Source organism: Lytechinus variegatus, chromosome 2, assembly GCF_018143015.1.
Source record: "Lytechinus variegatus isolate NC3 chromosome 2, Lvar_3.0, whole genome shotgun sequence".
NCBI lineage: Eukaryota > Metazoa > Echinodermata > Echinoidea > Temnopleuroida > Toxopneustidae > Lytechinus > Lytechinus variegatus.
Window position 1 is genome coordinate 21248320 of NC_054741.1, and position 16563 is coordinate 21264882.

Here is a 16563-nt window from a genome sequence, read left to right on the forward strand (position 1 = left end):
GAATTAAAAAAAAATACTTGAGAATTGTAGATTCTGGGACAGAAAATTTTTAAAAGTTTACCTTTAAAAAAATTCATAATAGATGGGGGATTAAAGTAAAATATCTTGCCCCCATGTACATTCACCCTGATCACCAATAAAATGCAGCAAAATTATACTGTTAATGGCATAAAATATAACTACAAGGAGCACCAGATTGATAAAGTCCACTGCATAATATATGATAATGCCAAGTCCATTTTTTTTTACATACGGCAATCATATTATGAATGGAAATGAAAAAAAAGTCTTGTCCTTTGATTTGCGAAATAAATACATGAATGAATATGCCAATAACAGAAACATTAATGTATAAAAAGTATTCTAGATTAGTAATGAGCAATGTGAAAACTGGCATGAAACTGATTGAAATTTAAGTAGTCTTCTTTAATAAAAAAAAAAGGTCCATGAGATATATCATATAGTGGTTTATAGTGATTTTTTTTTAGTAAGTGATCGCATGTTGCTTGCTTCTCTGAATATTTACTGATATTTGAGAGTGCATGTTTATTCATTTCAAATGTTTGCTTGAGATTTCAGCTACTTAGTTTGTTTAAATAAATGAAACCTATCTTTGAAATTTGTAATTTCATATTTGTGGATGTGGCAATTTTCATTCCAGAGGAATTTACCACCTAAATGTCTAACCCATATCAAGAATATCTAGCAAAAGTTATTAATGCAGGCAAAAAATGCCATTGCATTAGTTCTAGATTATTCAACTACTGGGTTTTATCTGTCACCTTTCCTTGTAATAAAAGGCCAAATCAGCATTGTATGTCCAGAAAAAAAACATACAGCTTGGTTTGTTATTGCTCTGAAAAAACCCTCAATAAATGCTCACATCCTTCTCTTGAAATGTATTACAAATTATTTATTCATATTCTATAAATTACCCTCATACTTTAAAATTTGAACTATTTTGTCATCATTTAACATTTCTAATTGGGGTGTATAAATTTATAAAGAATGCGGTGGGCTTGAGAGAGTTTTACACATATTTTGCTTAATAATCACTATATTTGCTCTTTTTTTAGAAGAAAAAAAAATCTAAAATTTGTATTCGCCATCCTTCAAGGATGTCTTTGCACTCGAGTTGAGGTCCGTACTGCAATTTTTATTATGATAAAAATACAAGCATTAAACTACAGACTTCTTAACTGTCACACAAAATTTGAATATTTCATAAATATATGAGATATCAAAACAAATGATTTGTACATTTTGACAAGGGTGGCCATATTTTACATAAAATCTAAATAATGTGTAATATAATATTATATGCAGACCAGACATTAAGAAAGGTATATAACAATGTTGTGTGAACATTTATCACATGAACTTAAAACCTTAAGGATACTTTAAATGATTTTTTTTCTTGAATCATTACTAAAATATGGAGGTGAAATAAAGTCTGAAATCACTAAGGGATAAATTTTGAAGGTAGTCATAAATAATCAGTGGATTTGATTTCACAATGTCCCCCCAAAAGTCTCTATGATTGTAGGAATATCATTCATCTTTAATTATTTCAACAGATATAAATAATAGAATGAAACAACCATAAAGACAAGCAGAACACACACCTCACACAAAACAAATGGTTATCGATCCAAAAGGTATCAATCAATATTTCTTTGATACATAACTTTCCATACCTATAATTTATCAGTAACAAGTGGAACTCCTCTGGGAGTCTTGCCTGCATTATGTGATTCAATATAGCAGCAGTGCTGACTTTGAAAAGAACTAAGATAATTATTCACACCAAAAAAGAATTATTCACAGGATAACAATATTCTAAGTTCAATGATCCAAAATGACCTTTGACCTTGATCATGTGACCTAAAACTAACATAAAATAATCAGTGATAATTGATTTACCTTCCATTTCATGAGCTAGATCCATATACTTTTTAAGTTATGATGACATTTACAAAACCTAACCTTGGTAAAAATTTCAATGATGATACCCACAACAGGGTCAAACTTCATTGATCCTAAATTATCTTTGACCTGAAACTCATGCAAAATGATCAGTGACTGATTACCTTTATGTCTACGGAACTAGGTCCGTATGCTTTCCAAGTTAGAATCTTGGTTAAGATTTCAATATTGACCACGATACCACCATTTAATAGTGAAGCAATGCATGTGAAACAAAAACGTGGATATTCACATAATAAAATATGCATTTTAGTTATTTCAAATATTTCAAAAACCTGTTTATGTAATTGATCATGATTGTGGACCATTTTTCTTTCAATTAGATCTCAAGCAATCTCTTTGAAGTAGCTCCACTAGCACATAACTTGACTTCATACATCTGTTTATATGAATAAATGGAAATATAACATAAAATCTCTTCTTGTGTTTGGAAGGTTCTTCATTATTGACATATATATTTAACATGGATACATTTAGAGTTCACAACTTTGTAACATCCAGACATATTTAATCCATAGTGGATATGACAATCAATAAACAAGCAGCATTAGTTGAATACTGAAAAATTCAGATTAAAAAACAAAATCTGATTTATGTGACAAACAAATATGTCTGAGAGAATATTTTTCTTTTCCTTTTTTTTTCAGAGTGAGCGAATACTCAAGCTGTGTGTGAACTGGTTAACTACTTAACTTGGTTCACAGAAGAAAACCATCATTCCAATTGCAGTGCAGCAAACAAAGATTATGCTTCTCTGACAATGAAGACTTTGTGACTTCAGGGGCTTGATGCATATATAACTGGCAATATTCACGATGGAGACATTCATATTTGGAGAAACAGCGGATGATGATGGTGAACAGCTTCTCTACAGTGTCATTTATAATTCACATATCTGCCGGGATTCAGGTAACGGTGGTAGATTTGAGAACGTGCATCTGTAAAGTGTGTCCAAGATTGCAGAAAGACCAATGAAAAGACTACATGTATTCCCATATTCTCTTTCAGCCAGTATTTGGAGAATCTAGAAGAGGATGAATGACCCATGACTGAAAATTTACACTTAATACTATGTGGGCATGATACTTGAACAGTATCCACAACTATATAGTCCTCTGCAAACTGTCACCGGTTTCAAGATGAATACTATTCCTTTCCATTTTGGCATTAATAAGTGTCATCTCATAAGTTTCCATTAATTTCATAAAGAAAGGATTCAGCTATTTCAATTTTTATCAATCCAAAAAAATAAATGCTGATCAAGGTTAAACAGAAACTTCGGTTCGGGTCTCTTCAATTCCCTCCAGGACACAATAATCATGAAGATAAAGAGTATCCAAATGTTGATGAATAACGGTCACTGGACATCAATGTGATCCACTCTGGAACAATATCCACAAACAATTTCTCACAAGTGTCTCAATACTGAATTTCTTTTCGCCCAAAAGATGAAAGTTTGGTTCTTCTAAACCTCTCCTTCCAAATAAGTTAGCATCAAGATGAAAGGAATTCATGTGTCTCAATCATAAGAAACCATGTCACATGACTAGATGATTCAGCAACACCCCCTACACCAAAGAAAAGACAATCCCTTAAAAACAGGCATGACTGTCATCCAACAGGAATGGTCTAAACTGCTTTCACCTTTCCCTCAAATCAGCATCAAGATCAGAGTACTCTTTGTTGGAGAAACAAGGTCTGCTAGATGCCAATGCAGCATATGCCACAACTGCCTCTCTGGTGATATCATCCAGTAGTCTTTGGCCTACGGAAGTAGACTGGACAGCATGAGAGAGGTATCAGATAAAAGATTTAATATGAGTCTTTGTCTCATCTGTTCAACCCCTGTAGGTGCAGGAATGGCAGCATTTGACTCCATAGAACCTATGTGAGCATACGTTATGTTGAGGTACGAGGTAACACCAGTTGTACTCATCTCTGCATGCTGCATAGGGATCTGCAGAACGATACAATGATACGACAATCAGAATTTAGTTTATAAAGATAAGAATACAGAATAAAAACTAAGTGTATATCATGCCTCATGTATTATTTCTTGTTTGAAAAGAGTAATCAGGTAATTTATGATTTTAAAAAAGGTAATTGCAAGGATGTAATTACGTAGGCATGTCTTATTTCAAGTATGACCAGAAAACATAGAACATCAAGACCAGGGGCCTGTTACACAAAGCTTTGCAATGATAAAACACTCAATTGATTGTATTGACTACAAAGTACAATCAATTCTGAAAATCAAGTGCACATCAATCGCTAACCTTCCTGTTACGAGACCCTGGAGCATGTTTCATAAAAAACTTACAATCATGTTAACTATATTATCATGGGAGCAGTGATCAACCCCAAACCACAATCAAAGGATTTTATGCAGGATACCATTATGGCCAAGTTCCCAAAATTGTATGTTCATTATGAAAGGGGCCCCAAATTTGGATTTCACAAGGCTTCTCCCAATGATTTTCACCACCCAAATTGCACTCATCCAATCAGATGCAAGGATTCAGTGGACTCCCTTCAGCTCCAGGAAAATTATTTACAAAATTTTCAAGATTTATTCACAACAGTGTAATATCTGAAAGCCTGCCCAAGTAAGTGAGAAAGATACAGATCGCCCTCTCAAATTATGGAACAACATTACGCAAAATAGTGAATGGACCTTATGTGTTGATATCATCATGCCGCCATCTTAGAGGCTGAACCAAATGCCTTGCATGCGTTGGTGTTCAGCAGCTGGTGCATCTCTGACAACTTTGTTTACACATATTCCTATATCCTCTGAGGGAGGGCGCTGTGAGATTATGACATCATTAGTATAAGGTCATTGAAAAGAAAGTTGTTATACTTACAAGCACTCCGTGATGGACATGGATCTGTATTGCAATTTCTATTTTCTTCTGGCTTTATACTGTTGTCACATATAAGTCTTGAGTTGGGTCCAACTCTAACGCTATTAGTACTAACACACTGGACTTGTCTTGTTTTAGTACCTCCGTCACACGTGGCGCTGCACTGTAGGGTTACAGAATGGCAAATAATGAACAGTTGAGTTATCACATGACTTTGTAATATTAGGGGATACCTAACTTAAACTTAAATTAGTTCAGTCCATTCAAATACTTCTATTCTCAATATCATATTGAAGGGCCCTGTTGTTTTGAATTTACCATTATGGTAACTTTGCCATCCAATGGTATCTTTCATGGAATCCTTGAATTTGATTGGCTGCGGATCAGTGTTACCATGGTAGTTACCATTGATGGGCAAAATTACCATTATAGTAACTTTTACGCTAAAGGGCCCTGATGAGCTTTATCCAATAGATATTAACCTGTTGCTTAGATGAACCAACCCTTTTATAACTAATATCGAACAGTTCTGCTTTTATGAATTTCATTATTCATTTTTATTTAAAACACTAACTTACCTGTGACCAATCACCTGGTTGCCAACGACCTCTGACCTCTACCGTACAAGGTTGAAGGTTACATGGTTTGGACAATGAAAGAACAGGTTGGCTGAGATGTTGACATCTGACCGCTGGAAGCTCTCTGTATTGACCCTGGTCATCAAGGTGGCTGCACTTCATGATGCGTTGTCGCTTCCCAAGACCACATGTTCTTGAGCACTGTTGGTGGGTGGGAAAAGGGGATTTGAGATATCAAATCAAAATCAAATCCGTTACCATATGGAAATATAAAAATATTATGCAGTTTTAATCAAACAGGTTCTCAAGATTTTGTAGCCATTAGTGAGTACATTTCTGTACTGTACTTCATGAGTAATTCATGCTAAGATTCTATGCAGCCTTTTAGTTGTTGGATACAGAATTGTGCATTTTGAATTCATCATTTTGCCTTTGATTTATTAAAAAAATCTAGGCACGATGAAAAGCTCATTCTTTTGATGAGAAAGTTGCACTTATTATTCAGATGCGCACAATACCCTTCATAATGGAATATAGTTGGTTTCCTTGGTGTGTGCTATATTCTTGGCAATTTGTATGTTTTTTAGACAAATTTTCCCTATGAATTCATACATGTACATGTGATCAGGGTTATAAAACAAATAATGCACAGATTTTTTTGTTGTTGTTGTGTTTGGCGATATAGGCACCTCAGGTAATCATCATGTCATTACAAAGCCCTCATGCACAACACACTATCGTAAATACTCTTAAGTCACCACTGACATACTTTCGCCTGTGCATTGTATGTATGATATTCTTACTAGAATTACATCATGATGCTATCAAGATGACCAGTGACAAATTATAAACAATACTGCTATACAAGAAAGTGGATCTTATGTGATGAAAACTATACTCAAGCAGAAATCTACATGAAACTCACTTACATACTAAACAAACAATTCTTGAAATTTGTTTTTATATCACAAAATTGATACAACTTTGCTTTTTAAAGAGATGTACTGTAAGCAAGCTTGGGAAAATTTCATAAATCTACTTTTCAGAATAGAAGAAAATTTACTCTAAGAACACGTGCATTTTGAAAATATAAGCAATATGTGAAAGTGGAAAAGTGATATTTTTATATCGAAAACAGTTCAATTTCATTGTTATCAAAGTAAAGTGACAGAAATACAAATAAGATTTAAAGATATATACAAGAAATAAGTTTCATGAATTCATTGATGCTATTTGGTACTGCAAAGGACAATCAGAGTTAAATAATTCCGCAACCAAAATTTACCATGTGGTATTAAAAGCTAAGGGGTAAGATATACTCTTCTCGAAGAAAAGTGCTAAGGACTGCATTCTCAACTTGTACGTAAGAGATTCTCTTACATGTTGGTGAAAGGTGTTAATATCTCATCAATTCTATTTATTTCTTTTTTAGATTTTTTTTCCATTTGAAATTTTACAAAATAAATAACCTATCTTAAAAAGATTACAAATTGATTCAAATAAATCATTATTTTGAATTGATTCCAATTCCTTTCAATAATATGAATGAATCCAATCTTAAAGTAAGAACTGATTTGAACAATTACATCTCTTAAAAGATTAACCCGGGTCAAAAGCTGAAGCAAGCTAATACTATACCACACTTTTAAAAACATTTATAAAAGAACTTTGTGACTCTATTCTTAGAACTATTGAACAAGCAACAAGAAATTGTACTTTCTTGTACCATTCTATTATGTACCATGTTTTGTTTTTCCCTCATCAAAGAAAATATTTTCCAATAAAATTTAACATAGTCCATATCTAAATACCTTTACTAGTTAGTAAAATTTAGAACTACCCTTGACATACTGAAGACCGATCAAGACAGGAAATAGTTAATGAATGATAGTATTGTGTCTGTACTCTGATAGAAGTTTAGATAATAGCATCAGTCGACCAGGAAAATAATGTTTTGTATATGCCTGTATATAATTACTTTTGAGGAAATCAATAGAGGGTATAAGGCTTAATAGCATTTAACTATTATTAAATAAACATTGATATAAAAAAAACTCTACAAAAATTGTTTCTTACTTGGTAGCTTTGATTTTGTCCCCAAAATTTAATAGGAAGGTCCGGTTTGTTAACAGACAATAATAACAATAATGGTGGCTATTTATATAGCACAAAGGTCCACCTTTCGGTGCTCATAAGAGTCGGTACTTCTGAACATGATTGTGATTTTAATAGTGGAGTACAATGTTAGAATTAAATTTAATCAATAAATTTGTTAGTTGTGCAATTATTGAAGCTTTGTTAGTAATCATTCTTATGCAGCCAATAAAAAGACCTAAATGTGCAGATAGAAAATTTACTGAAAATCTTAAATAAACATAGACAATATAAATAAAAAGTAGGGAAAAAAAATTATTTTGGACGAATGATCGCACCTCGCTCCAGGCAGATATAAACCACTGAACTTTGAGGGGGCACTCCATGAGGTTGCAGGGCTGGCGGGTGTGGGGCTTGATGGTGCCCCGACACCGGTCGGAAGCTTGACGGTGGTATTCCCCATTGCCAGTGAGGGAGACACAGGACACCATGCGAGTCTGAAACCCATCACCGCAGGTACGGGAACACTGTTGGGGTGCAACAGGGGTGGTAGGAGGGGGGGTAAAACAGGAGTGGTGGGTTGGATTGTAGGGGTACAACAGAGATGTTTCAATTGACATGTGGGTAGAGGTTCAAACAAAGGGTGGTAGGTTTGGTCATGTGATACAACAGGTTGATTTGATTTGTATGGTGGTATAGGAAGAACAGGGGAATTTGAGTGTTGGGATGTGATTAAGGAATGGTCAGGCAACACAGTACAGCAAAAACAGACGGGGAAACAGAAGAGAAATGGACATCAGGGAATTGGAAATTAGAAGATGCAGGAGGTGGTCACAGAATGGTGTGATTTGGAGACCAGATTTTTTGTGGGAGACATAAATTTTGGTTACGATCAAGACAAGGACAAATGCAGACAAGCAAACAAATTCAATTTGTTTTTTTTTTTAAGTTTTCAGTTTAAGCAAATTTGATTTTTTTTTTAATACAAATGATGCAATGTATGAAATGAAATGTACAGTTGTAGTGGAGATTCAGCAAATGTCAACAATCAATTTTGAATCGTTGTGTAATTGCAAAGCAAATTATTCATGATTTGTGAATTTTGCATGTTTTTTCAAGGAAAGCAACGTGAAATTTGAGGGGGAAAGGGAAGTAACAGTCAAATGAAGCAATGTGAAAGATGAATATGAAATCATATAGAAGCAGGGATGAAATTGGGTAAAAAAGAAAGAGAAAATTTGAATATTAAAAGTTAAATAATTTCTGCTAAAAATAACAAAACAGGCAATTTGAATTACAGTGGCATGCTAGTTTGATGGTATTCTCATAAACAATTGAGTCTTTAGATTTAGAGACATGACAAAAAATTAACAAAATCTTGAAGATGCAAATAAAAACAACAACAGAAATCCAGCCATGCAATCTGAAACCATAATGAATGAATTACATATTAGAAATAATAAATCTATGTGATCATAAAGTTTTTGTTGATTGAAAAAAATCCCCAAAATAATTGATTGCATAGTGTATAATGACTACACAACCTCCATAATATTTTCAAATACCATAAAAATTTCTCCTCTCCCCAAAATCCCATCCAAATGCCAAAAATATACAAGTGACAAATACTTAATTGAACCAAAACAAAACTAAAAACAAATACCATGCAATAATTTATTCATAAACCAACAAATCGTTATCGAGTCAATACGCGGTAAAAGAGAATTATCATGCCATAAAACACATGTTAAAAAATAGACTTGAAGTTTTTATACAAATAACAGTACTAATCAGCTCCTAAATCATCTCAAAGGTTAAACCAGCTTTTGACCTGCTGTATTCCTCGATTTATATTCAGTTTCAAATATTTTATTTGGTACATGTATCTTTTTCATGAAATTTAGAAATGACCTCTGAACTTTGACATGACCTACCTCTGACCACCTGCCAGGCACCCATTTGGGTGGACAGTCCTGGGAATTACAGGACCTCCATTTCTGTGGCTTTGGTGAAGGGCAGTAAGTGCTTTTGACCGTCTTGTTCCTGCCCCCTGATAGCTCCTTCACGCACGTGACCTTGCGTTTCTGACGACCGCCGCCACACTGACGATTGCAGGACTTCCAGGCACTAACTGTCCACCTATATACAAAGTGTTTAAAAGTGTTAAACAAGGTAGACAATTGTGGATCTGTGTGCATTGGAGGGTATGTGAATTGGGATCTTTTTAAACAAAAATTATGTGGGATTTTTTTTTATTTTGTAATTTCTTACATTTTTTTTCTATCTATATTACTTTTGGGGGGAGATACAGTCTTTTTATTTTAGCACTTTTTTAAAGTTACGCATCAATTTGTTATCCTTGTTGAAGGGGTGGGTGAAGGTCTTTTAAGAGACTTACTACTTGTAGGAAAGACTTAGGCAATACATGCATCCAATCCTGATTGCATAAATATGTCCTACTCTTAGTTGCATAAAAGTTGATCCCCTAAAGATATTTATGTATTCATGCATCCATACCTCACTGCATAAATACATCATACTATCAGTTGCATAAAAGTTGATCCCCTAAACTGCATATGCGTATTCATGTAATCTTTATGAGGTTAACATCTATCAATATTTTTTTAATGCTGTACCTTGGTGGACAAGGATCCTTGTTGCATGCAACAACTTGTGGATCAGGTCTGGTGGCAGCATCGCAGAACGATTCATCAACCTCATGAAGATAATCACGATGGCAACTCAATACCTCAGTCCTTACACCTATCGTGATTGATACAAACACAGAGAATATCAATAGATTCATCATTTGGCTAATAAGTTTCTATAACAAACAAGTTTAATGTTAACCAATTTCCAACAGAAAAGGAGTGGATGATGAATGTTTTTGAGGATCTACAAGGTTTTGTCATGAATGAAATTGTTGTGCTCAAGTTTATTTCGGCAGGTTTTCCATAGATCAGTGTAAAATATTGTAGATTTACTTTTATATTTGTATTTACTTTTATATTTGTATTTACTTTTATAATTGTACAGTTTTGTGATACTTTAGGCACCTTGCCATAGTCAGAGCCACATCTTTCCTCCAGGAATCCTAGAAGAAGCTCTTCATGACCTATCATCATAATTCATCTTAGACAGAGTAATGCTGAATGCGGGAATGCTATAATGAAGACGCATAGCACCTTTACAGTGGGAGTCCTGCTGGAAGACATAGCACAGACTTTTGACAAGTTTTCCATAGCATTAATTATTTTAAAAACACCATACAAACTTGATTCATCCCTGATATCTACACATATGGATTGATTTATAAAGCAAACAATTACTGATTTTAATTTTATTTTTTAAAATTGTTCTGAGCCAATCAGATGCTAGAATTTGCAGTAGCTGATAACAATAGTTCGTGAAAAATCACCATTTCTTTCATGAAATTCCCCAATAGTCAGAAAGTGTTAAATTGTCAGCCTTATTAGAATCTCATTAACAATAAAAGTCAACATAACATTATACATACACTTATGACAGATTTGTATATCATTATGACAAAAGATATCACCAAAGATGGAAAGATATTACAAGAAATATTCCAATCCACCATCACTGGTTCAAAGACCAAAGAAAAAAAATCTTCATATGGTGATGGCTCTGCAAAGTCATTCAAATATAAGTTTGTGAATACAAGGTACATACCTCCAGCACATGATGCCGAACAGCCGGTGTAGGTTTGGTTCCATGTGTATGTGTGTACTGCTGGAGCTGATGATATATGAGAGCCTTGAACAGTATACGCATATTCCACACCAGGGTTCTTTCCTTGTAACAGAATCTGTATAGCAAATCAACAAAATGAGAGTGATAGAAATGGAATATCCGCAGATATATAGATATAACACGTATGATATTACTCATCAAACTGAAACTGTCAGAAAAGTTATACTAAAAGTACTTCACTATAATTCTCATATAATGTTGGCTGTCTGTATGACTAAATGATGTAGCAGGTAAAACATGGCAATAATGAAGCATCGATATATCTCTGCACTATACAAATAACATATTCATGATTCTTAAGGGCTTGATCAACAGCAGAAATTTCAGAGTAAAGAATTAAGGGCTTATTTTCTTTTTTTTTCAAATTCTAATTACAAAAGAGCATGACTCAAAATTGTGTATTTTCAATTCTATAACTGGTTATATTGTATTTAAAAAAGGACAAAAATTTTGTTAAATCAATTTTCCTTTAAAGTACATTGATTTGGCAATAATTATGAAATATCATGTACACTAATCTAAATCAATGTGTAACTGATCTGAACTACACAGGAAGCAAGCTATCTCATGCAGATATGAAAACACTATTGCTTGGTGAAGAATGGTGGAGAGCTTACTGCACCTTGAGAGACACCACCAGCCCTCATCATGCACTTACCTCTACAATCAACTCCTCATCAGTAGGCCCCTTAGCTTCCAGGTACTCTGGCTTCTTGAAAGGCCTCCTGTACTCAAAGAGAGTCCCGGCAAATTTGAAGTTACCAGGCCAGTCGACCGTCCACCCTCCCGTGAGGTAATACATATATTTGCTGTTCCTGAGGGCAAGGTAACTGTCCGAGGAGCTGAGTTCTGCTACGCTGATCTGACGGGCACCTTGCGGTATCCTCACAACCTCATAGTAATCTAGAATTAGAAAAGAAGAGGCGAGACATTCATGATGTGAAATATGGTAAGAATCTTTAAACTCTGCAGTGGAGAGTATCAACTCAAATTTAATGACGTTTGCACTCAAATTCTCAAAACATGGAGTGCAACTGTGGGCAGAAAGAACATAAAACATCTTTTTTAACCCATAGGTTACAGGTACTGATTGGTAGCCATACAAAGAATTGTGGAATAAAGAGAATTCAGTCGTCAACAGGTTAATGAATGTTATAGAATACTTGTTTCCTGTCCATAGGTTATTATCATGCAGATTGAATGTAATTTCGATATTTTTAAAAAATAGTTTTCAATCCAAAATTCAACTGTAAGGGGCAAACCCTGTCTCTCAGATTCTTATTAAACCAAAATGTATGTGAGTCATACATATGTCCATATTTTATGTTCACAGCCTTCCCTATCCATATACCACCTTATTAAAGGTGACACATTTAATTTGCATTTTGCCAACTACCTGCAAAGCAATATACTTTAATCCAGTAGGTATATATGAGACACACGTGTGTCACACATTGCTTCACAACCTAATGCAAATTAGAGATGGCCTTATTACGGCTGTGCAATCTTGCCTGAAGATCTGTAGTGTCATTCCTCAGACTGAACCCAAGGGTAACCCCCTCCAGTTGAGGATTCAAGTCCTCTAAATATATCTGCAAGTGATTTTTTTTTGCCAGGTTATTGAGTGTTTGCCTCTCTTAAAGCTACCTATCTGTTGATAAATTAATTTTGCTTTACTAAACTGTTGCATTGTACATAATGAAAGGAGTACATGATGTGAAATATCTAACCAGAGGAGAAAACGCAAAGTCCATAAATCCATTTTCATCATTTCACCCCCAAATCCACATTTTCTTGATCTCTACATATTCCTTGGCATAATTTTATCAAAATAAGATATCACATTTAATTTGTTTATTGAACAATTATTCACAAACAATTAAATCAATCAATCAAATATTTCAATTAAAAATATTTTGTATCTTAGGAGCCGTTGAATGTAATGTTGCTAATGGAGTAATAAAGCATATACCATACTCAGCATATGTATCAATGATTCATTCCTGTCTGCACAGTTCATAATTCTTACTCAAAGGTCCTAATACCAACTGGTAAAATAACAGCCTCACTATAAATCCCTTGCCGGGTCCCATAACACAAAGGTTAGCAATTAATCATATGCCTCATTTTTACAATTGATTGTACATTGTATTCAATGCAATCATTCGTTAAAAAAAAAGTTCTACGATGATTGCTCAGCTTTGTGAAATGGGCCCCAGTATTTGCTTGAACCATCAATTACAGAAAAGTTGTTGCATCAATATATGGCCCACCTGTAGACATATAGTACAAGTTTAGGCTCCGATATCTGATGACAGCAGCCAATTATTAGTCATTTTATGACCAATTCATTATGATCTGGCCATAACAAACATAGAACTCAAAGGATTAAAAGTACATTCTTCTGGTAGTTGATACAGACCAATTGGCACCATGAGTCAATTCAGTGTCGTCTTTGTTATGTAATTACAGACTGCTTGCCTGGACAGGTGGGAACAACTGACATCATAACTGCAATGTATGGTATATTGCCGTTTGTATGGTGTAAAATTCATCAAGTTCTAAGTCAACTCCTCAAAGGATGAAATGAAAGGCCTAATAATTTTATACTCATCAGTCAAGTATTGAACAATTAACATGCTGAATACTGGTGAATGTATTCTATGAAATGACAAGTGGCCCTGTGTTATATTCTTGATTTGAGAAATATGTGTATAGTTCATTGAATGATTGATTTACACTTTTGCTTCAAGTTAATAAGACAATATCTTTTAGGAATTTTGGTCGGAATTAGAAAATATGACGTGGATGATAGAAAAGGAAAATAAACTATTCAAATTCATTTCAGGGATATGCAATGAGCAAAGTATGTTGAGATATAGGTGCTCGTATCAGGAATGCTTAGAGCCACACAATTAGACATTGAGATAAGAAATGGCTGCCAAAATGAATGGGTCTATAGAATCAAATGAAAGATAGATATTATTTCATTTGGGGATCAGCTAAAACTGAAAACATTAAATCCTCTCTCTCTAAAGAAAGACACATTTTGAGCTGACATGCCAATACCGAGGGATGAGGTGATGACAGAGAAGGATGATGCCATACCCCCTTCTCCCTCTCTATTCTCTATCTCTTTCTCTCTTTCCCACTGATGCCATCTTTATGGAGCATCCAGGGGGGCTTTGAGTTACCCCATATCTAGATTAAGAGCCCTACTTGTCCCCCTTCCATAGCCAAATGACTGACTCATAAGGAGAGATAGCCGGTCTACGACCTGATGATACGTGAGTAAAGAGAGAAAATGGGAAGGGCCATAGAAGGACCTTGCAGCTCCTCAGGAAGTTTGTTTAACTTTAATCAAAGTTTTAGTCAGATTAACCGCTAATGAGAGATATTTTAAATTTTTGGTATAGAGGGTCAAGAGGTGCATAATAATGTATCTATTCATTTATAATTCATTTTTATTATATCATCTTGTTCTATTTAGAATATGAATAAATAAGAATAAGATTGTAAATAAGAATAAACGATTGTAATTTTGAACTTTTGTGTGAGAATATTTTCCCCTTTTTAACTAATTCAAAATATAACATGCACATTGAATATTATGTTGCCTTCAGGAATGTACAAAGATTGAAAATTCCATGAAATTAACAACAGCTCATATACTGTCAGCATTACATAAAGTGTTGTCTTTCCAGCAAATAAACACAATAATGTGATTCATTTTTTTTAATCGAGCTTAAAAGTCACTAATAATTAAATATGTGTCATATGCATAACCATAAATTGCTATTAATGATTCAACAATGATATACAGCATCAATAATAAGGGGGAAAACAATCCATTCAAAGTTAAATGAAGAACCATTTTAAGTCCCTTAACATTTCATCCTATTTTCTTTAAGTATGTTTAAGCTTTTTTAATACTGACAAAGATTAAATTAAGTGCATGAATGTTACAAGAATCGTTTTTCCATCATTGGAAATATTCCAATCCTCATTTCCTAAACGTGTGTAAGATATCTAGAAAAGCTATTACTTGAGGAGACCCTCCTCCCTCATGTGATGTAATTAAAAACCTCAAGCACCGATCTAGCCTTGATCTCAATAATGCAATCAGTGGAGGGGGAATGGTGTTATTACATAAATCATGAATTAAATCCAATCAGTTTAGTGTTGATAATATCAACATGCAATCTTGTGGGTACTGGAGATAGGTGTGTAAAAATGATAAAGTTGTTAATAAATTTGGGTCCAACTGCTCATGCTGCCAAAAGATGGGGGAGGCTGATCAAAGGATTAATGAGTGATCTTATAAAGTTCAACAGAGATGAGGGCTAAAATAGGAGACATTAAAGAATTAAATTGATTGCCGCCATTAACCTAACGGAAAATAAACCCACTAATCTGGGTAATGTCTTGGTTTTTTTTGGTTTTTTTTTTGGGGGGGTGTTTGTTGTTGTTGTTGTTGCTATTTTTTTAGATGGGGTGTGATCTTTGATCAGTATGACTTTTTTTTAAGGGGTTCTCCTAATGAGAGAAAAAAAATATGGGGCCTATGCACTTAATTGGAACGAAAAATAAATGTAAAAGAAAAGAAAAAAAGAACAGGGGCTTATGAGAAGAAATCAAATAAAAGTAATCTATTCACTTCATTAACCATTGCTCGCAATGGTGTGTATACTTCAAAGGCAGTTTTCAATACGTGATGTGATGATAGAGAGCACTGAATGTTAACCTTACCATTTCTCTCATGTTGTTCAGAATAAACGCCTCTGACAAAGTCACATGTTGAGTTATCACCATGGCAAACACCACATGCATCGGGTTGGGCATCGGAGCCAAGGATGTGATCACAACCTACTTTCTGAAAGGTGAAATGAGACATATCATTCCTCTACTGATTGAAGCATTTTTATTTTCTAAATACATAATAAGAAAAGATGATCATATTGAATATTTTCAACTACATATAGTTTGATATATCTACACCAGACTAACCAATGAAAAGAAATCTCATTTATACTCATTTAGGGAGGATATATAAAGTAGAAAGTATATATACTTCAAGACTGGACAAGTGAATGGAGTGAGAGAAAGGATTTGGAAAAATATAGATAAGATATAGAAAAAGAGGAAGAAACTATTACAATAGTTTAAAACCAAACAAAAATAGCCAAACAAAATGTAGAGAGAAAGAGGAAGGAACATAAAATGATGATTGCACATTAATTTTCCTAAAAACAAGACAAAAAAAAAAC

The 16563-nt window shown here is 34.1% G+C and overlaps 1 protein-coding gene across 1 annotated transcript in view; it reads right to left on the reverse strand.

Annotated features, from left to right (window-relative positions):
- Window positions 1–2540: 2540 nt before the first annotated feature.
- LOC121407558 (A disintegrin and metalloproteinase with thrombospondin motifs 18-like) overlaps window positions 2541–16563 on the reverse strand; it is a 55004-nt gene continuing 40981 nt past the window's right edge. The window contains exons 10-18 of the mRNA XM_041598694.1: window positions 16046–16169; window positions 11955–12199; window positions 11216–11351; window positions 10159–10285; window positions 9457–9661; window positions 7861–8049; window positions 5429–5629; window positions 4851–5013; window positions 2541–3943 (exon numbers count right to left, since the gene is read on the reverse strand). Of these exons, the coding sequence (XP_041454628.1) occupies window positions 3825–3943; window positions 4851–5013; window positions 5429–5629; window positions 7861–8049; window positions 9457–9661; window positions 10159–10285; window positions 11216–11351; window positions 11955–12199; window positions 16046–16169 (1509 nt within the window). The 3' untranslated portion in view covers window positions 2541–3824. The remainder of the gene's footprint in view (window positions 3944–4850; window positions 5014–5428; window positions 5630–7860; window positions 8050–9456; window positions 9662–10158; window positions 10286–11215; window positions 11352–11954; window positions 12200–16045; window positions 16170–16563) is intronic.